At 36.0% G+C, this 22,206-nt stretch overlaps 1 protein-coding gene across 6 annotated transcripts in view; it reads right to left on the bottom strand.

The window, feature by feature from the left end:
• Positions 1-21,875, bottom strand: part of AOPEP (aminopeptidase O (putative)) — a 632,574-nt gene extending 610,699 nt beyond the window's left edge. For 2 of the 6 annotated variants that reach the window (XM_074201226.1, XM_074201227.1), the window contains exon 1: positions 20,517-21,875. In XM_074201226.1, coding sequence (XP_074057327.1) covers positions 20,517-20,958 — 442 coding nt within the window. In that variant the 5' untranslated portion in view covers positions 20,959-21,875. The remainder of the gene's footprint in view (positions 1-20,516) is intronic. The other 4 variants (XM_074201225.1, XM_074201224.1, XM_074201223.1 and 1 more) reach the window with 3 other exon arrangements.
• Between the last annotated feature and the right edge of the window lie 331 nt (positions 21,876-22,206).

The following is a 22,206-nucleotide window of genomic DNA, read 5'->3' as shown; positions in this document are numbered from 1 at the left end:
CCTCCTTAATATTCAAATCCTGTCTATTATTGTTCAAAGTTCATCTCTCTCCCTCTCTCTCTCTCTCTCTCTCTCTCTCTCTCTCTCTCTCTCTCTTTTTAGTTTTTAGCTTTTGCAAGGCAAATGGGGTTAAGTGTCTTGCCCAAGGCCACACGGCTAGGTAATTAAGTGTCTGAGGTCACATTTGAACTCAGGCACTTCTGATTCCAAGGACGATGTTCTATCCACTGTGCCACCTAGCGGCCCCCAAGTTCATCTTAAATACAATCTCCTTTGTGAAACCTTTCTTGATCATCATAGTTCACAATGAGCTCTCCCTTTTTCTCAATAAACTCCAGTGGATCATTTTAATTTTAGGATCAAATATTGTTTAATATTTATCTCACTGTTTGAATCACTACTTTGTTCACATAATACAATAACTTATTAATAGAAATTTATACATAAATCTACACATATTGGGACACATGATGAAAAGCCTCTTTGCTGATAGGGATGTATCATCAAGAAAATTTGACTACCATTATCCTTGAGTACCTATTGATGTTGAGTCTCTCTGAATTTAGCTAGATAGATCCTGAGATCAGTCTTTGGTGGATTTAAACTTGTAACTTTTTTTTTAGCTTTATGTTAGCACATTAGCACACTGTTGATAGGAGAATAAATGTTCAAATCTGTGACAAAAGACTAAAGCATGGCTGAGAGTAGTTGGATGATCTACCATTTTGGGTTGGGTTGGAGGTTTAGATTGGGATGGGGGGAGGCAAATATTGTGAATATTTTAGAAGGGCTACTATTGGGACCAGTAGATTTAATTAGGCTTGTCCAACCCTTTGTATCTCTAGGAAAATTGATATGTTTATAGTATGAGGATAAACTCAATTTAACCTCCGAAATACAGAAAGATCTTAACTTCTCAGTCTGAGTTTCTCAAGGATAAGTAGATACGTCTTTGTGTCTTATCTTTTGATAGGTAGCCAGTTGGGAAGTATAGTGGAAAGAGTGCTAGATGTAGAGTCAAAAGCATCTAGGGTCAAATTGACCTTAGATACTAGTTTAGTAATCCAAGTGAATTCCTAAACCATAGATCCAGTCATATCAATGGCTACTCAATAAACTCCAGTGGCTCCCTATCACCTCCAGGATCAAACATAACAGCTGTTTGGCCTTCAAAGTCCTTCATAACCTCCTACCTTTCCAGTTTTCTTATAATATGAACAAACCCTCTCTCCCATCTCTACTCTTTGATCCTTTGACATTGGCCTCCTTATTGTTCCTCAAAGGAGATTCTTATTTCTCAATTCTAGATATTTTTCCTGACTGTTCCCATGCCTGGAATGTTTTCTCTCCTCATTTCTACTTCCTTACTTTTCTAGCTTTCTTCAAGTCCTAGATAAAATCTCACATTATATAGAAAGCCTTCCCTAATTATTAATATTAATTAATAAATTTAGTCATCAATCAATATTAGATTGATTAATAAATATTAATCTCTCTTAATTCTAATGACTTCTCTTTGATGATTATTTCTATTTATCTTTTACCTAGCTTATTGGTACAAATTTGATTACACTTTGTGTCCTCCATTACATTTTGAGCTCCCCAAGGGCAGGGACTATGTTTTGTGTTTCTTTATATACCCAGAGTTTAGCATACTGACTGGTCCATAGTTAATTGGTTGGTTTGTTCTTGTTCTTCATTATCAAAGAAGACCAAAATGTTATGTCTCTGTTAAAGACAAGTTACCATTTGTCCGACTGTGACTAATCAGACCAATATGAGCTTGGAATGCTCTACCATAAGACAGGTACAAATAATCCATTGGAACACCTGCAGTGGATACACTAAATTTTTGCATGTAACATTTCCTTTGAGCTGTCTCAATGGAGACACAGAGCACCTCTCTAATGAGGGTGCACCATATTGGGTGATCCTGTGCCAGTGTCTCCCAGACTGCATAGCCAATTCCAAAGTTCTTAAAAGCGACATTCAGAGTGTTCCTGTATTGCTTCTTCTGACCTCTGCTCTAAGCCCTTTCCCTGTGTTAATTCTCCATAAAATAGAGATAAGTTACTGGATGTCTGATGTGAATGATCAGACCAATAGGAGTTTGGCATGCTCTACCATAAAAATAGTCTTTTTTGGCAAGTATGTGTTTAGCTTTTGAATAACATAACCAACTCATCATAGTTGCACTCTCTTAGTAACATTTGAATGCTTGGTAGTTTAGCTCAAGAAAGGAATTAAGTGTAATGGTATCTTATCCTGCCAGATAATCTTCAGATTCTTCCTAAGACAATTTAAATGGAAGCAATTCAGTTTCCTGACATGGTGCTTGTTGACTATCCAGGTTTCACAGTCATACAGTAGCTCTGTAGACCTTCAGTTTGATAGTCAGTCTAATACCTCTTTTTCTCCCATTCTTTCTTTCTGAGCCTCTCCAACACTGAGCTAGTTCTGGAATTGTGTGATTCAATATCATTATCAATGTATACCTCCCTGGAAAGGACACTGCCAAGGTAAGTGAACAGTAGTCAAAACTTCTCTATTTGTTGTAACCAATGGGTCCACATATGGAGGGTTTGGTGCTAACTGAAGGAGAACCCCTGTATTTTCTCAGTACTGTTAGGCCAAAATTAGCACAAGCAGTAAAGAATTGATCCACACTTTGTTGCATCTCAGTTTCAGAGGCTGCATTGAGTGCACAATCATCTGTAAAAAGAAGACCATGCACCAACACTGTCTCCACTTTGGTCTTGACTTGTAACCTTTTCAAGTTGAAGAATTTATCTTCCATTCAGCAGCTGACCTTGATGCTGGGTTCATAGTCATTAAAGGCATTCGATAACATGACTGAAAACATCATACCAAAAAGCAAGAGAACAAGGACACAGTCTTGTTTCACTCTACTGGTGACCAAAAAAATCACAAGAGCATCGTCCACTATCCAGAACCCAGGTAAGCACACTGTCTTGGAAATTGACATACAACTCTGATGAACTTTCTCTGGGAAACCAAATTTTGAAATAATTTTCCATAAACCCTAATAAGTGATGGTATCAAAGGTCTTGGTCAGATCTACAAATGTTGTATACAGACCTCTGTTCTACTCCTAGCAGTTTTCCTGGAGTAGCTGGACAACAAACACCATAGTGACTGTTCCTCAACCCTTTCTGAAGCCACTCTGGTTCTCAGGGAGGTGAACATCTTCCAGGTGAAGGATCAACCTTTTGAGATAGATTCTGGAAAAAATCTCACCAGTAATGACACCCCTGTGATTGTCACAGAACAATCTATTCCTTTTATCTTTATAGAAATGGACAATGGAGGCTTCCTTAAATTCCTGAGGGATAACCTCTTCATGCCATATAACCTGGAAAATTTCAGTCAGTTTTTATATGAGCAATGAACCCCACACCTTGTAAATCTTGACTGGAATAGAATCAGCACTAGGTGCTTTGCCACATAAAAGAAGTTAATGCCATTCAAAACCTCTTCTTCAGTTGGAACTTCAGCTAGGGACAGATTGACTTCAACTTGAGGTAAGCATTCAATAGTTTTTGAATTAATAACTATCTATTAAGAACACTGTAGAACCATTCAACCCAACAGTTTCAGAAACTATATATGTCTTGACTTCCAACATGGATTCCATGCTCTATATAAGCAGCTACATGTCTCATACTCATTTTATCCACTAATGCAGCTATGCTGGTATCTTGGCAGCTGTAGTTCTTGAAGTATTGACTGCTAATAATAGTGATTCCTAGTTAATCAAACACACTACAATGAAGTTCCAGCAGCCATCACACCAGGGATCCTAGTCTTCTTTGAACACATCCTGCACCCCAACTGCTCCATGGTAGATGCTTAGTGGATGCTTATTGCATAATTATTGACTGACTGACCCTGGGAAATCACTAAACTTTTCTGTGTCTTAGTTTCTTCATTTATAAAGTGGGGATAATAATAATAATACCAGATTTGTTGGGAAAATAAAAAAGATCAATTTATTATTATTTTAATTTTCCATATATATGCACATTTATGAAAACAAATATATGCATATATGTATCTGATGCATTTTCTTACATATAAATATATGCTTTGCAAACTTAAATCACTAATCAAATGTAACTGTTGTTATTATTATACTAAGTCCAAGTGAATTATATGTACCTATGTGTCCTTTCTCTGAGTATCTGACATCTTGTGGCAGTGCTTGGTATGGTCCATAAATAGCAGTGTCAAATTCCAGTAAGGTCTGAGAACATGATGAAAAGGATTTTCAGAGACCGTTTCACCAACATATTTAATATGACCCTGGTTCTGAGACTCTGCTCTAATCGATATAAAGCTATAAATTCTGATAACTCAGATGTAATATTTTTTCAAGAATTTATTTGTAAGTATAATTTTCAAAAAGTCGGGGTCATCTTTGTGCCATAATGAGGCAATAGAAAAAGTCTTTAGTAGAGGAAAAAACTTCAGTCACTGTATATGACTTGACTCCCAACATAGATTCCATGCTATATATAAGCAGTTACATGTCTCATGCTCATTTTATCCCCTACTGCAACTATGGTATCTTGGCATTTGTAGAGCGGTCTAAGTATTGACTGCTAATAATAGTGATTCCTAGTTAATCAAACACACTAAAAATGTATTTACAGCCTATTAAGGGCTCAGAACAATGTTAGACATACTAAAGTATATAGGGTCTCAGATAACATTTTTTAACTGGAGAACTCAATAGAGTCACTCACATGGAAGAAATAAATGAACAAACAAAACCCACCTGATATGAGTTGCACTTGGTTAATAGACTGTGATGCAATACTTAATTTCTGAAAATCCATGTTGTGTAGAGATGCTATTTTTAAATTCTGTGTCACTAAGAGCCAAATAATTTGTATGGGAAGTTAACAAAATATCCACATAATGATGGGGAAATGGGGCATACAACTTGCCCCTGAAATATTACTCAGTGAATATTTAAGAGGGAAGTCATTTATAGACTACTATGGGATGAATGACTGGTCACAATTATTATTTCTCTCAAATAAATCACTTTCAAAATGTGAGTTTTGTTGTGCTTACTTGATCCTGTTCAATTAAACTATTTTTTCTTTCCTACCACATTCCTGTTGGGTTAAAGGAACCTATTTACAAAATAGAAAAATATCACCAGTTTATGTCTACTTTATCCTACTACCACTTTACTGTAAAAATGAATGCTGCATCCACGTAGGGCAATTTATTGTAGCTCTTTAAAATTTTATGATGGTTTATATTGTCTTTATACATTCCCAGAAATATCCATAGTGTACTGGCAATGTGGTGTTCTTATCATCTTGTAGTTTGACCTTTTAATGGAATCATTCCATAAAGCTAAACAAACACTATGAAAAAATCATATTTTGACATGTTTTGACAAATAGTTGCCTTAAGCATCTCTGATATTTGATGTCATGAATTGTTTAAAATGTAAAGATCCAAACACATTTTAAGTATTCACTCATGCTATTTAACTATGGATTTTCTGCTCATAAAGAATATTGTTAGACTATTGATTTACTTTTTATAATAAGAAAATGCATCACCGATGTTTTTAAGTACAATATCTGATGCTACTGTCGGCTTGTGCTTTTCACATAGCATAACTATGATTGTATGCATTGCTCTTCCTCTCTCTGCAGTATTACACTCCATTCGTCTCCTTGGAACATTGTTTGAGCCTTATCTGACATAATTTGGAACATTCTGGTTGCATTGTCTAATTGAACAAGTCTGGTATCTGCAGAAGAGTCATTAAGTGAGCAGGCAGTTTGAGATATCAGACAATGTGGCTACATCATAAGCTTTGTTCATGAAATAGAGATTTTACTGCTGCAGATGCCATAGAAGAAACCATATTTTTATCCAGAGTACTTGGGTAGGAGTTTATTAATCTCCCTCAAAGATATCAATCTTAGAATTCTAAAAGTGAATCAAGGATATGCAATAAGTGAAACAGCATGGACTTGATTGTGGTTTAAATCCACTGTTTCCGTTACTAGTTGTGTGACCTTGGGCAAATCACTTGAGTTTTCAGATTATCTGTTTTCTCATCTATTAAGTGAAAATAATATTTAATTCTTTGAGTATTTCCTAGGATTTTTTTAAGGTTTTTTTTTTGCAAGGCAATGGGGTTAAGTGGCTTGCCCAAGGCCACACAGCTAGGTAATTATTAAGTGTCTGAGGCCAAATTTGAACTCAGGTACTCCTGACTCTAGGACCGGTGCTCTATCTACTGCACCACCTAACTGCCCCAACCTCCTAGGATTTTTGTGAAGTACAAAGAGATCATGTATGTGTTGTGCTTTGTGAGTGTAAAACACTATAGTTTCAATTCTTTTTATATCTCTTAACATCAAGATATTTTATTTGCAAAATTCAAGATTTGTACATTCATAAACAGGCATATTTCTTAATCCCCAAAGATAAGATTCAAATGAAAAAGAGCATTATTGATCATCATTTCCATTCCCATAATCATATTTCTTATTTTCCTTTCTTTTGATATATGAGAATTTAAGAATTTTTGTTAGTGGAAATTATAAATAAAATAATTTCTTTAATGATGATGCCTTTTCTTATATCCCTTTGTCTATAAAATAGTACCGTGCCCAACTACTTGTACAGAGTAGGCACTCAATAAATATTATTAAATTAGTTAATATAATGAGTTTACTATTTGCTAATATTGGTCTATTTTGGAAAATAGTTTATAGAATCCTAGAATATTGGAGCTGGAATAAATCCATTTATCAACATGTGTTTATTGAGTACCTTCTGTATTAGGGAAAAAAAGGCAAAGTTAAATATTCCTTGATCTAAAAGAGTTTACTTTCCTTTGGGAAGAGACCATAAAGGTAACTTAATCCAGCTTCCTCATTTTACAAAGTTGAAGTGACTTGCCTGGAGTTATAGTGGCATCATAATATTTATTTATTGAGCACCTATTATAGATCAAGTATTGGATGTACGACAACAAAAATTGAGTAGTTGCTGTTATCCCTTGATCTTGAACAAATGTCAATAATATGAATTCAGAGTTCCTGTAAGAATACTCTGTCATTTATTATTATTGCAGAGAATAAGATTCTCTTTGTAGTTACTGAGGTCATTCTTTTTTTTGAAATAATTGAAGAATGCAATCAGTGTTTTTGGGGTTTCAACAAGGTACTTACAAAAATGTAATCCAAGCATTTTCCAATTGTGCTATCTAAAATGAAAATCACCATTGTATTTTAATTGTCATGCCTATAAATGCCTAAAGAAAAAGGAAAGGGAATAACATAATATTATTAGTAATGTCATGTGACTGTGTGGTTGGATCAGGTGACAGACTTTTTCTATCATCTGAAGATCAGTCTAAGTTTAGAGAGGCACATCATCAGGTTGGTCATATAGAAATGAATTTTTCAGACACAGTCAATTTCTGAAGACCATCTAGCACTGAGAGACAAAGATCTATGCTAGTTTTAAAAAAGAGTACACACACTGGTGAAATCATGTATTATCACTATGTTCAAATATTTGAAAAGTTTTTTATCAGTTGTAAACTCTTATGCTTTCCAACTTTGAGGAAAGGGGTATCTGAAGAATTAGATAAGATAAAGAACACAGTTCTTGGCACAGATAAATGAAATTAAAAAGCCATTATTCCAAAAGTTTGGCTCTCTGTGCTTCCTTTTTCTCTCTCTTTTTCACTTGGACTATTTGTACTTTGTTTTTTTTTTTCTTTTCTATTATTTTCACTTGTATCACATTCTTTCCTTCTATCCATTCTCATCTTTCTATCCTCTCAAGGATATATAAAATAAGGCAGACAAGTAAAATAAGTTAGTGGGGAAAAGATGCTAAAATATATTTATGCATTACTTGTGTTGTTATATCTTCTTGGTTCTTTATGGTAGGTTCCAAACTACATTATAGACTTCATGAGTGTGCTTTGGTATCATCTTGATTTCTCAACATCTAGAATAGTGTTGAACACAAAAATACTTGCTGATTTATTGATTGAAATTTGAAACTTCATGGATGTACCTTTCTTGAACAATGGTTCACCAAAATATCTACTGTATTCATCCATTTCACAGAAGAGATCAGTTGAAACAATGGTGAGATCATCTTTAAACTTATTTAAACTTTAAGTCTTTCAGGATAAGGACAATATCTTTACATTAATCTTCATGATTTTCTCCTAGAGATGTAGTGTAACACATCAGAGAGGTCTGGCCTTGGAGTCAAAACTACCTGGATTCAAGTTCCATTTCTTATATACTTAAACTATTTTAATCTGAGCTAGTTGCTTAAGTGGGAAATTTTCTAAGATTACTAGTAGTAAAAATGTTGCTGATCTGCAATGGTAGATGGATTTTCCTCATTATAAACTCCTTAGATCAAATGAAATCACAAATCAGCCAAAAAATGTTTCATTTTTATGTTTATTGTACAGAATGGCATTCAGTAAATCTTGAATGATGTTATTTTTTTATTTTTTTTAATTATATGTGTAAAGATCATTTTCAACATTTATCTGTTTGTACGCTTTTGAGTTCTACATTTTTTACCTCCCTCCATTTCCTTCCCCCTCCCCATGTCAATGAGTAATCTGAATCTTGAACGATAATGATAAAGAAGGAATTGAAGATAATTCAAAATTGCAAAAGACCTGGATGACTTTTTAGATTTACAGGAAGTGTGGAAAAACATCCACATAAACATAGTACAGTAGAAAATTATGTAAAACATATTAAGCATCTGAAATATATTATAAATGGGGAACAGCTAATGTTGCCAAGCTAACTTAATTCCCTATTGTACCCACATGATCTCCCAGAATGGGCATTTCTAGAAAAAAAATTGATTTAGTTGAGGGAAAAATACCCTCAGCCTGTAGCTATTCAGCAGTTCTGACTTATTCAGATAGGACTCTCTGTGATGCATTTATCCCCCATTTTCTGGCATTAACATTAATATTTAAAAGGATATAAATGCTTGCTATTAGTTGAAAATGAAGATATTATTGGTGAAAGAAAACTGCAGGTTAACATATATCTTTCCCAATTTCAGAGTCATCTGTTCTGGATCATCAACAAGAAAATACCATATTAGTGAAAGAAAAATTGGCCAGGTATTCACAAAATGGCAAGAGGCCAGAAAAGCACTCAGTGAAGTCTCCCATTGCATTTGGCATGTTTTGTTTTCAGAATTCAAGCTTTCTGGTTTAAAGGGCCATGGTTATAAGGTCAAGAGGCTTATCTTTAATTTTGATATAGCCTTCCTTTTAAATTTTCTATGTGAATTAAATGGTTAAAAGATGGAGCTTACAGAATTTCAAGTTAAATAGCAACCAGAAAAGCAGAGCAGCAAATGTCTTAGTGTATGTGACACTCGCCTTACAAAAATACATCATGACCTTGTCCTTGTTAGGGATGATAATCATGTTACCATGCCCTAACCCAGCCAAACATAGATCTCATGGATTGAACTTAGCTGTACACCTCCCAGGTTGGGGTAACAGAGTATGTAACAAAAGCAGGTCAAGGACTCCCTAGAGCAGATGCTATTAGTTGCTGTTAACACAGGAGGGTTATAACACTGCTTTCCACATTGGGGAGACAGAGCTTTCAGCTGAGTCACCCTTCATAGTCATCTCCTGTCACATCACTTTAAAAGGTTGAAGTCAGCACCACTCACTGACAAGTAAAGCTTGAGGAATGAGTGTTCCCCGACTCAGAGCCGCACCTGTGATTTCTCTTGGGCAGTAAGTCAGGGCAAGGGAAAAATAGTAAAGGACTTTGTAAATAGATATCATTGCTATTTTGGTGACTCCTGGCAGGGCCATTATTACAGCCAAATGGGGATGTCTAGACACTTAATCACAGAATAAATTTTATCATTCTAATTATATAGCTTCATTAGCCTAGTGCCTTGGTAAATCTGAGCACACTGTATGAGGCAGCAGTCACGCTCAAACACCAAGTGTTGAAAATTCTATGCAGTGATGAAGTGTTAGCTAAATTAATTTGAGTGATAGAGACAGATTGCAGTTTTTTAAAGTATGAACATTTTAAGTAAAAGAATTAAATTTGCCTTAAACATCTTCACTGAGGCTGTTCAAATCACAAACCAGTAACATTCTCTTATAATTTTTAATCAAATTTTAACAACTTTGCAAGAAATCTTTACTTTCTTCAATTTCTCCACTTTCTCCTTCTTTTGAATTAAGTCAACAGTAAATTTATTTCCTCTTAGTCCTGCCAGCAAAATACTGTACTTCATCAGAGACAGGTCTGGTTGTTATCACAAAAGATCTACTTAATAGATCTTAGTGCACCCTGATATGGGACATTGAAATTGAGGTCCTTAAATGGCTAATGTCTGTTTTATTGGGGTCTTCTCTCAAATGGTTTGATCTAAAGTGGGAAGATGAGAAACAGATGAGTTCCCAACCTTCCACTCCTCATATGTATCCTTAATACTAAGGCCTCAGGGTTTTTCACCCAATATAATCTAAATAAGCATGCAAGAACAACCTGTTTGAGTAGGAAACTAGGAAACAGTTTCCCCCAACAATATTGATACAATTTGAGAAAGACCAGTTCATATTTAGGGTCTCAACAATATAAATTGATTGACTTTTAGAGGTTGAAGTGAATTAGGATCCAGTGTGATGTAGTGAAAACCACATAGGGCTGGGAGTCAGATATATCTGGGTTTTAGCCTTTTTTGTCTCATTAATTAGCTCTGTAACCTTGACCAAGTTTAATAGACTTTAGGTTTTGTTTCCCAAGAAAGATCAGCTTAGAATCAATTCCTTTTATTCCTTCTTTCAGGCTAAAAGAGATCTTGGTGATTTGTTTTAACCTCACTAAAGCCTAAGCTTTGCCTGGTAAAATTGAATCTAGTACCATCTTTCCTTTGTGCAAAATGGGAAAATTATAACTATTCAGGATGGGTAGCTAGGTGGCGTGGTGAATGAAGCATCAGCCCTGGAGGCAGGAGGAACTGAGTTCAAGTGCCACCTCAGACACTTAATAATTACCTAGCTGTGTGACCTTGGGCAAGCCACTTAACCCCATTGCCTAGCAAAAACCAAACAAATAAATAACTATTCATGCTGCCAAAGATAAACATACAACCCTCTTTCTGGTCAAAACATAGAATCATAAACTTTAGAACTGGGAGGGATCTTAGATATTCTAGGCCAATGCTCTTATTTTATATTTGTAACCTGTAGCCTAGAACCCTCAAAGATGCAAGGCTTTCATAGATTGGTCTATAATTTGATTTTCATAGTTTTGATCTCAGGGACTGATCTCTCTCTCTCTCTCTCTCTCTCTCTCTCTCTCTCTCTCTCTCTCTCTCTCTCTCTCTCCCTCTCTCTCTCGGATCACCCTTCCTTACACTAAATTACTCCAGGAAATAATCTCCCAGAATACTTATGGTATTGCTTGTGTCTAAGTTTCCCTAAATATTGGTCCTCAACACTGTTACAATCATTAAGTTAACACTGAATTACTTCACTTTACAGAAAATACAGAAAACACAACTCATAGAAGTCCCCCAAAGTAAATATGGAAAATACATTCTTTAAGATAAACAATCAACTACACCCCAAAGAATACTGTTGTTGAAGCTGCTATTGGTGCAATCCTTTGACATTCCTCAGAATCGTTCTTTCCTATTGTCTTTCATAGTCTACATAATACTCCTACTACCACCTTGATGTCAAGACTTCTTGTTGTTGTTCAGTTGTTTCATTAGTGTTCCCTATTTGAAGCTTTCTTGGCAAAGATTACCACTGAAATGATTTGTCATTTCTTTTTCCATCTCATTTTATAGATGAGGAAACTGAAGCAAATTGGGTTACATGATTTGCCTGGGTTACCCAGCTAGTAAGTAACTGAAGCTGAATTTGAAGTTAGGTCTTCCTGACTCTAGGTCTGGCATTCTATCCACCATACCACCTAGCTAATTCTGTCTAGACTTATGTTGGAAGACAAATATACTTTGGGACTGTTGACAAGTAATCTTCCTGAAAGATCTATATTGTCTAAATAGTTTACTGGTCTTGTTTTCCCAGTAGAAACTTCAGTGTGCATTTAATATTTCTATTTCTCCAAAGAACCTGCTTCATCTGGAAAGTCCCTTCTCTCTATTAGAAGGTTTGATTCCTCAATTCTCAAATCTAGAAAAACTCATAAAACAATTCCCACAGCTGATACTGCCCAGGATATCTCTCTCTTATGGGAAAAAGGCTGGATTCTGAGACTGCAATGCTTGGAGAATTAAAAATCTCCCCTTTTTGACACAGGAAGTTGGAGCTCAGAAACAAATGGTGAACTCATCGAATTGATGAGGGACCCACTCCTGAACAACATCTCTCTTCCCTCCCCCATTATAAAGATATAAAAACTAAGAGCCAGAATGGCAAAAACAAAACAAAACAAAACAAAACAAAACAAAACAAAACAAAACAAAACAAGTTAAGGTAATAGAATTAAGCAGTGGCAGAACAGGGATTCAAACCCAGGTCTTCTGATTTCAAATCTAATGTTTTTTCTAGTTCACTAAAAACAAATCAACCACTAAAAACAAATCAGCCCCATTTTGTGGAACTTTGAGGAAAAGCCATTTGAAATTTTTGTATTAATCTGATTTCAAAGAAAATTGCTCACTGTTTTTATTTTTGGAAGATCATTCCCAGTACCCATGTATACAAGAATCAGTAATTTCTGCTCCTCCCAGAACAGAGCCCATCTAAATGAGGCTCCTGTTGCTGTCTATCATAAAGATGACTACAACTAATCTTCCCCAGTTATGGGGGATTAAGATCTGTTGTGAAAGATTTATTCTATTTAGTTTCAAGGCACAATCTGCATGATTTATTTTCATGGCTTTAAATTCTTCCTTGTATATCCTCTGCCTTAGTTCATAAATAGTACAGGATCTGATCATAGATCTCATATTTTAAGACACTCTGGTAGTTTTAACAAAACTGGAATGAAATAAGACACTAATATAATACTGAACATCTAACAAAAGGAGGTTTACTTAGATATAGCATAGAAAGGAAATGTTCAGGTAGTCATTTTTCCCTTCTCCATATAAAAATTAGGTAGGTTAGCAGACTATGAGGATTTGAATAGCATTGGAACATTCATCAAGGCTCCATGGACATTTTTTTGCCCATGGATGACCAGTAAGCCACATTAATAGTGGCCTTAGCCCTCTGGACCAATCAAGATTCTAGGAAGATGCCTTTGTCTTCCTTTGTAAGAGGAAAAAAATACCAGGCTTTTAAGAGAAAAATAATACCTGCATGGCAGAAACCCTGAGCATCATTTCTCCTACCATACCACAAAAGACTTCCAGGGAAAAGAAGCTTCACCACAAAAGTTCTTGACAGATGGCTGTCCTGGTAATTGCAGAAGACATACAAGACCAGGGAAGACAGGAGCAAACCCACAAACCAACACACATAAGCTACTTCAAGCTTTTCAGAACCTCACCTGATGCCCATCTGCCTACTGAGATGGTTTAGTGGATAGAATAATGGCCTTGATGTCAAGACTTGAATTCATAATCTTATGTAACCCTGAGGTAGTCATCTATCTGAGACTTAGTTTCTTTTTTTAATATATGAATATTTTATTTGCTTTCCAATTGTATATATAGTAGTTTATACCTATCATTTTTTGGTAATGTTCTGAATTATACACATTTTACCCCATCCTCCCTTCCCTACCCCCCTTCTCCCTACAGAAGGCAGTTTGATAGTCTTTACATTGTTTCCATGCTATACATTGATCAAAATTGGATATGTTGAGAGAAATATCATATCCTTGAGGAAAAAATAAAATATAGCAAAATTATGTAGTACATAAGACAACTTTTTTTTTAAATTAAGGCAATATTTGTCTTTGGTCTTTATTTAAACCCCACAATTCTTTCTCCAGATACATATGATACCCTAAAATTGCCCCTGATTATTTCATTGATGGAATGAACAGATCTATTAAGGTTGGTCACCAATCCCATGTTGCTGTTAGGGTATACAATGTTCTCCTGGTTCTTCTCATCTTGCTCAGCATCAGTTCATGCAAGTCTTTCCAGGCTTCTCTGAAATCTCATCCCTCCTGATTTCTAATAGAACAATAGTGTTCCATAACATGCATATACCACAATTTGTTCAGCCATTCCACAATTGATGGACATTCACTCAATTTCCAATTCTTTGCCACCACAAACAGGTCTGTTATGAATATTTTTTGTTCAAGTGATGTTTTACCCCCTTTCATGATCTCCTATAGACCCAGTAGTGGCATTGCTGGATCAAAGAGCATGCACATTTTTATTGACCTTTGGGTGTGATTCCAAATTGCTCTCCAGAAAGGTTGAATCAGTTTACAAATCCACCAACAATGATTAGTGTACTGGATTTCCCACATCCCTTCCAACATTGATCATTGTCCTTTCTGGTCATATTAGCCAGTCTTAGAGGTGTGAGGTGGTACCTCAGAGATGTTTTAATTTGCACCTAATCAGTAATGATTTAGAGCAATTTTTCATATGACTATGGATAGCTTTGCTTTCCTCATCTGTAAATTGCCTTTGCATACCCTTTGACCATTTGTCAAATGGGGAATGACTTTTTTTTTATAAATTTGACTCAGTTCTCTATATATTTTAGAAATAAGTCCTTTGTCAAAAATACTAGTTGTAAAAGTTGTTTCCCAATTTATTACATTTTTTTGATCTTGGTTACAGTGGTTTCATTTGTGCAAAACTTTTTAATTTAATGTAATCAAAATTATCTAGTTTGTTTTTAATGATGTTCTCCATCTCTTCCTTGGTCATAAACTGCTTCCCTTTCCATAGATCTGACATAGATCTGACTGCTTCCCTTTCTATTGATCCTTGATCCCCTGTTTGCTTTTATGTCTAAATCCTGCATCCATTTTGATCTTATCTTGGTATAGGGTATGGGATGTTGGACCTAGTTTCTTTATTTGTAAGATAAGGCTAAAAATAGCACCTGTTTCACAAGACCGAGTTAAAAATCAAATGAAATAACATGTAAAACACTTTACAGACCTCAGTATGCTATATTAATGCTGCCTAATTTTGTTATTTCTGTTTCATATATCACTTTGTAACTCATACAAGGGTTTCAGTGATTGGAAACTGAAAGCAGTATACTTTATCCTTTCTAGATTGTAGGAATTAGGGGCTTGGCACTCCATGATCTGGAAAACCTTCATAAAATTTTTGGCCCTCTCTTTATACCAGAGAAGATTTTGAATTTTTCTTTTTTCTTTTATGGGATGTTTACAAAGCACCTTATTGTAAATTTGGGTTAACGATTTGATGGCATATTTCATGCATTTCTTGAGTTTCTAAATGTTGTCTGTTATCTTTTAGCCTTCATGGGTTGTCAGCAAATTCCTCAAAACTTCCCCAAATTCTCATTTTCTTTCTTATGCTGATCTGCAATATATCAAAACTGCAAGGGGAAAATTTATGATATGGAAGGAATAATTGCAAACCTAGTTGAAATACCTGTTTCTGATACAGGTGGAGTCCTGATATTCATTTGTAGAATAATTCAACAAGCATTTATTAAGCCTTTACTGTGTATCTTTCCTTCTACTAAGTGCTAGGGATAATACAGAAAGGCAAACAATAGTCCCTGCTCTCAAGAGGTTCAGAATCCAGTGGGGGGAAACTGCAGGCAAACAACTATGTTCCACTGATATTATTTTAGTGGGAAGGGACTAGTATTTGGGGGATTGGGAAGGACATCTGGTACTAGGAGGGATTTTAGTTGGGATTTCATAGAAACAAGTGCAGATGATGAGGGAGACCATTCGAGACATGGAGGGCAGCACACTTAAACTTCCCACCCCACCCCAAGTCCATCCATACTCATTATAACTTCCTAGATTTTCAACCCTGGTGTCCAACCCTCTCTGAACTCCTTGACCTTCATATTTCTATGTAAAATCGACCTACTTCTGAAAGAGACCCTGTAGGTCATCTAGGCTAACACTTTTCGTTTTTACAGATGAGGAAATATAGAGTTTGAGAGCTGTCAGGGTCAAGGTTGTAGAGTTGAGAGAGAGGATTCAAACCTGGGACCTCTGATTCCAAATCCATCGTTCTTGCCATAGCACTACCCTTTCTCTTAAATAGTATCAGATCATGCTTGGGACCAAATCCTTTTCCACACATTCAACTAATATTTGATTTCATTGTTTGTAGTCAAGTAACAACTTTATCTCATAACTCTACAAGGAGTTAATGTGAATAAGTGCTGACTGTTCCTGCTGTTCTTCAAGATTTCTAAAGAATATATGAACTTGGAGTCAGGAAAACCTGAGTTAAATCCAGCCTCAGACATTTACTAGATGCGTAACCCTGGGCAAATCACTTAACCCTGTTTATGTCAGTTTTCTTATCTATAAAATGAGCTGGAGAAGTATAGGGTACAACCACTCCATTCTCTTTGCCAAGAAACTCCAAATGGGGTTATAAAGAGTCAGACATGACTGAAATGAGTAAACAATAAAAAGAATGGATAGGCTTAAGGTAAGAGATATAGAATGCTAAGTGAATTTTTTAGACTTCCATACTACATTAATTCTGATGCAGCTGTGAAGTATATATGGTTCTTTAAGTACATGGTCACAGAAATTGAGCACCTATCTAGATTAACCCATGGCTTAAAGGAAACTTTTTGGAACAATTTGTAAATTTGGTAAAACCTTTGGGTTCTTTCTCAAAATCATTTTTAATGCATAAAATAAAATATATAGGATTGCAAAGAAAACTAATTATACTAAAAGATAGGTATCAAAATATATTTTTTTTAAAAAATAAGTGAATGGATTGCAGATTAAGAGCTTCTGTGGTAGAGGAATCCATCTGTTTTGCTGACATCCAGGAGATGTTAAGAGAAATAGAGGAAGAAACACAGCATGTTGAAAAGAATCCTTATGGAAGATTTATATGAAGAAAGGGATGAATCATTTTTGTTCAGTTGTGTCCAACTCTTTGTGCCCTTACAGAGCCTACTGGCCATTTTTTAAGTTTGTTTTGTTTTTTGTTTTATTTTGTTTTTGTCTTTTAGTTTGTTTGTTTACAGAGATACTGGAATGGTGGGCAGTTAGGTGGCTCAGTGGACAGAGTACTGGCCCTGGAGTCAGGACTTGAGTTCAAATGTGACCTCAGATGCTTAATAATTAATTACCTAGCTATGTGACCTTGGGCAAGTCACTTAACCCCATTGCCTTGTTTAAAAAAATAAAAGATACAGAAATGGTTTGTTGTTTCCTTCTCCAAAAGATTAAGGCAGAGATTAAATGACTTGTCTAGGATCATATAGATAGCAAATGTCTGAAGTTACATTTGAACTCAGGTTATCCTAAGCTTAGAGTTCTACCCACTGAGACATCTAGTTGCTTCCTAGGCAAACAAAGAGTAAGGAATTGTCCAAGTTAACATGTGAGTAAGTGTCTGAGGTCAGATTTGAATTCAAGTGTTCCTGGCTCCAATCTTAGCACTCTCCACTGAGCCATTGAGTTGCCCCATGAAAATATTGAAGAACATTTGTTCTGGCAACTGAGTAGAATTTTCTAAAATACAGTAAGAAACCAAAAATATTATTCCCTCGAAAAGTTAAGTAAAATAACCTCCCAAAAAATCATTGCTACTGATGGCTTAATAATATACATTTTTGTAATTTGCCCTTTGATCAAAGAGTATATGCTTTAACTTTAACCGGGTAGTACCAGGGAATAAAAGATATGAACAGTTCTCAGAAAACCAATTGCAAACAATTAACAAGCACATGGAAAAAAATATCCCAAATCACTAATGAGAGAACTCTAGATCAAAATAACTCTGAAATTCTACCTCTGACCCTGCAAATTATCAAAAATGACAAAGGATAGTCAATATTGGAGTGGTTATAAAAAGAGAGACATGCTAATATTACAACATTGGTGAAGCTATAAATTAATTCAACAATTCTGGAAGGCAATTTGATTTTTACATCTATATTCATCAGGGAGATAGGTCTATAATTTTCTTTCTCTGTTTTAACTCTTCCTGGTTTAGGTAACAGTACCATATTGGTTTCATAGAAAGAATTAAACGGAGTTCCATCTTTCCCTATTTTTCCAAAGAGTTTATATAGGATTGGAACCAATTGTTCCTTAAATGTTTGGTAGAATTCACTTGTGAATCCTTCAGGCCCTGGAGATGTTTTTTTTAGGGAGTTCAATAATGGCTTGTTGAATTTCTTTTTCTGAGATAGGGTTGTTTAGATATTTAATCTCTTCTTCATTTAACCTGGGCAACTTATATTTTTGTAAATATTCATCCATTTCACTTAGATTATCAAATTTATTGGCATAGAGTTGGGCAAAATAATTTCGAATTATTACTTTAATTTCCTCCTCATTGGTGGTGAGTTCACCTTTTTCATTTATGATACTAGCAATTTGGTTTTCTTTTTTTTTTAATCAAATTGACCAGAGGTTTATCAATTTTATTGGTTTTTTCATAATACCAACTTTTGGTTTTATTTATTAATTCAATAGTTTTTTGCTTTCAATTTTATTAATTTCTCTTTTAATTTTTAGAATTTCTAATTTGGTACTTAATTGGGGATTTCTGATTTGTTCTTTCTCTAATTTTTTTAGTTGCATCTTTATTTCATTGATTTCCTCTTTCTCCAATTTATTCATATAAGCATTTAGTGCTATAATATATCTCCTGAGAGTTGCTTTGAATGAATCCCATAAGTTTTGGTCAGGTTGTTTCATTATTATCATTATCTAGGATAAAATGGTTAATTCCTTCTATAATTTGTTTTTTGGTCCACTCATTTTTTAAAATGAGGTTATTCAGTTTCCAATTTGTTCTGGGTCTATATCTCCTTGGCCCAGTATTGCATATGACTTTTATTGCATTGTGATCTGAGAAAGCTGTATTCACTATTTCTGCCTTTCTGCAGTTGATCATTAGGTTTTTATGTCCTAGTACATGGTCAATTTTTGTATAAGTTCCATGTACTGCAGAGAAAAAGGTATATTCCTTTCTATCCTCATTCAGTTTCCTCCATAAGTCTACCATATCTAATTTTTCTAACAATCTATTTACCTCCCTAATTTCTTTCTTGTTTGTTTTATGATTCGATTTATCTAGATATGATAGTGGGAGGTTGAGGTCTCCCACTAGTAGAGTTTTGCTGTCTATGTCTTCCTGTAATTCTTTCAGCTTCTCTCTAAGAATTTGGGTGCTGTCCCACTGGGTGCATATATATATATTCAATATTGAAATGACTTTATTGTCTATGGTACCTTTTAGGAGGATAAAGTTTTCTTCCTTATCTCTTTTAACACTATCTATTTTTGCTGCTGCTTTGTCTGAGATAAGGATTGCTACCCCTGCTTTTCTTACTTCAGCTGAAGCAAAATATATTTTGCTCCAGCCTTTTACCTTTACTCTATATGTATCTCTCTGCTTCAAATGAGTTTCTTGAAAGCAGCATATTGTAGGATTCTGGTTTTTAATCCACTCTGCTATTTGCTTACATTTTAAGGGAGAGTTCATCCCATTCACATTCAAGGTTATGATTACTAATTCTTTATTGCCCTCCATGCTATCTTCCCTCTGTTTGTATTTTTCCCCCTTTCCCCCCTTTTATCCATATTCCCCAGTCTTTTGTTTCTGAAAACCACCCCCTTCAGTGTGTTTTCCCTCCTATATCACGCCCTCCCTTTCTTTCCCTTTTCCCTTTTTTCCCTTTTCCCCTTCCCTTCCTTTTGTTATTTCCCGTTATTTCCCCCACTCCCCTTCCCTTTCTCCGTCCTCCCTCCCCTTTTCCCCTTTTAATACTTGAAAGGTTAGATGTTTTATAAGTTAACTGAGTATGTGTAAGTTGACTTTAATCCAAGTCTGATGAGAAGAAGATTCAGGTATTTTTCCTCTGCTCCCTTCTTCCCCACTATCACCATAGGTTTTTTGTACCTCTTAGTGTAATGAGATTTACCCCATTCAATCCCCTCCCTCCTCCCATCTCTTTCCTGTCCCCCTTTTTAGAACAGTAGTGTTTTTTTTTAGATCATTCTATCCAAGTCATAGAAAGTTCTAAGTGTCTGTCCCTTTTAGTTCTGTATATTCTATCAAATAGAGTCAAAATTCCTGAGAGCTATTAGAGTCTTTCTCCCAAGTGGGGTTAAAGCCAGTTACATCCCATTAGATAGTAGTCTCATGGATAGGTCATGAATGTCCATCATTTCTGGCTAGGTGTATTCTCTCTATTAGAGTTACATTTCTCAAGGTTTATGAGAATCTTTTTTTTTTTTTACCCCCATGCTGGGATATAGCCAGTTTCAACTTACTGGATTGCATTTTTTTTCTTTTACCGTTCCCCCCCTTTTTTTTTTTTTTACCTTTTGATGTGTCTGTTGAACTTCCTGCTTGATGCCCAAATTTTCTGTTTAGCTCTGGTCTTTTTATCAGAAATTTTTGGAATTCTTCCATTTCGTTAAATGTCCCTCTTTTTTCCTGGAAGAGAACGCTCAGCTTTGCAGGAAAGTAGATTCTTGGCTGCATTCCAAGCTCCCGTGCTCTTCGAAATATCTCATTCCAGGCCCTTCGATCCCTTAAAGTTGATGCAGCCAGGTCCTTCGTGATCCTTACTGTGGCCTCTTGATATTTAAATTGTTTCTTTCTGGCTGCTTTCAGGATTTTCTCTTTTATCTGATAGTTCTGCAGTTTGGCTACAACATTCCTTGGTATTTTCATTTTAGGATCTTTTTCTGGTGGGGATCGATGTACTCTTTCAATAACTACTTTGCCCTCCGATTCCATGATATCAGGGCAGTTTTCCATCACTAGATCCTGTAATATTAAGTCCAGGCTTTTTTTCTCTTCAATGTTTTCAGGAAGTCCTATAATTTTCAGGTTGCCCCTCTTCGATCTACTCTCGAGGTCAGTGGTTTTGTTGATGAGGTATTTTACATTTTTTTCTATTTTTTCTATTTTTTGATTTTGTTTAACTGACTTGCTGTCTCATGGAGTCATTAGTTTCTGTAGACTCCATTCTTTTTTTGGGGGAGGAGTTTTCTTTGTTAACCTTTTGAAAGAGCTTTCCATTTGACCAATTGAGGTTTTGAGAGAATTAATTTCTTTTTGCATTTGCCCATTTGAAGATCTGAGAGATTTGTTTTCTTGTTGCAAGGTATTGTCTCCCCCAAATTTTCTAGTTGATTTTTAAACTCCTTCCTTATTTCTCCAAGGAAGTCTTTCTGTGCTGAAGACCAGATTGTATTCTCCTCATAGGTTCCAGGTCTCTCTGAGTTAGTGTCTTTCCCTTCCAAGAATTTTTCTATGGATCCACCTTTCCACTGACCCTTCTTCATTTTGCTAAGACCTGAGTTTTGGAGCGGCTGGTTCACAGGGGCTTGGGATCGCTAAAGGCTTTACTCACTGAGTGCGGTTTCTCTGGCTGGCCAGTGGGAGGTGCTGGTTGCTTTCTCTGGAGTGTCTGTGACCTTGGTAGAGGCCCTCTCCCTTTCCTTGAAGGGAAGAGTTGGGAGGTATTGAATTCTTTTGCCTTCACTCAATGGTGCGCTTTACCCTGGCCTGAGGTCATTCCTCAGCTGGGCTGGTTCTTCTGCTCACATACCTGGGCCTGAGGCAGAAGTAGTTTGCATTTGTTTTTTTAGGGGAGAAGTCCGAGCTGCAATGGGACTCAGACCAGAGGAGCCCAGGGACGTCATCCACGGCTCCCCCGCTCCAGAATTCTCCCCCCAGCCCCATCCGGGATCTCCAGGGGGACAGCTCCAACACCAGCGCCTCTGCTCCCCCGCAGACCCATGCCCCCACGGTCCAGTCCCACCGCTGATACAGCAGGTCCGGCTCTCTGGCCCCCAGACTTCCAGTTCCAATTCAGCTGCTAGTCTGGTTGATCAGGGCTGATCCTCTCTCTGGGCCCAGACTCACCCGCCCAAACTCAGCCACAGCTCCTGCTGGAGACAAATCCCGAGGTAGATTTTCTTTCTCTTGGCTTTTCTTTCTGGGTTTTTTTGAGTTGGATTTCTTTTAAGAGGTTTGTTTCATGTGATAGATGGGGAAGAG

The sequence above is a fragment of the Macrotis lagotis genome, chromosome X, assembly GCF_037893015.1.
Source record: "Macrotis lagotis isolate mMagLag1 chromosome X, bilby.v1.9.chrom.fasta, whole genome shotgun sequence".
Taxonomy (NCBI): Eukaryota; Metazoa; Chordata; class Mammalia; order Peramelemorphia; family Peramelidae; genus Macrotis; species Macrotis lagotis.
Note: the sequence above shows the minus strand (reverse complement) of the source record. Positions and strands in the feature narration are given on the sequence as shown.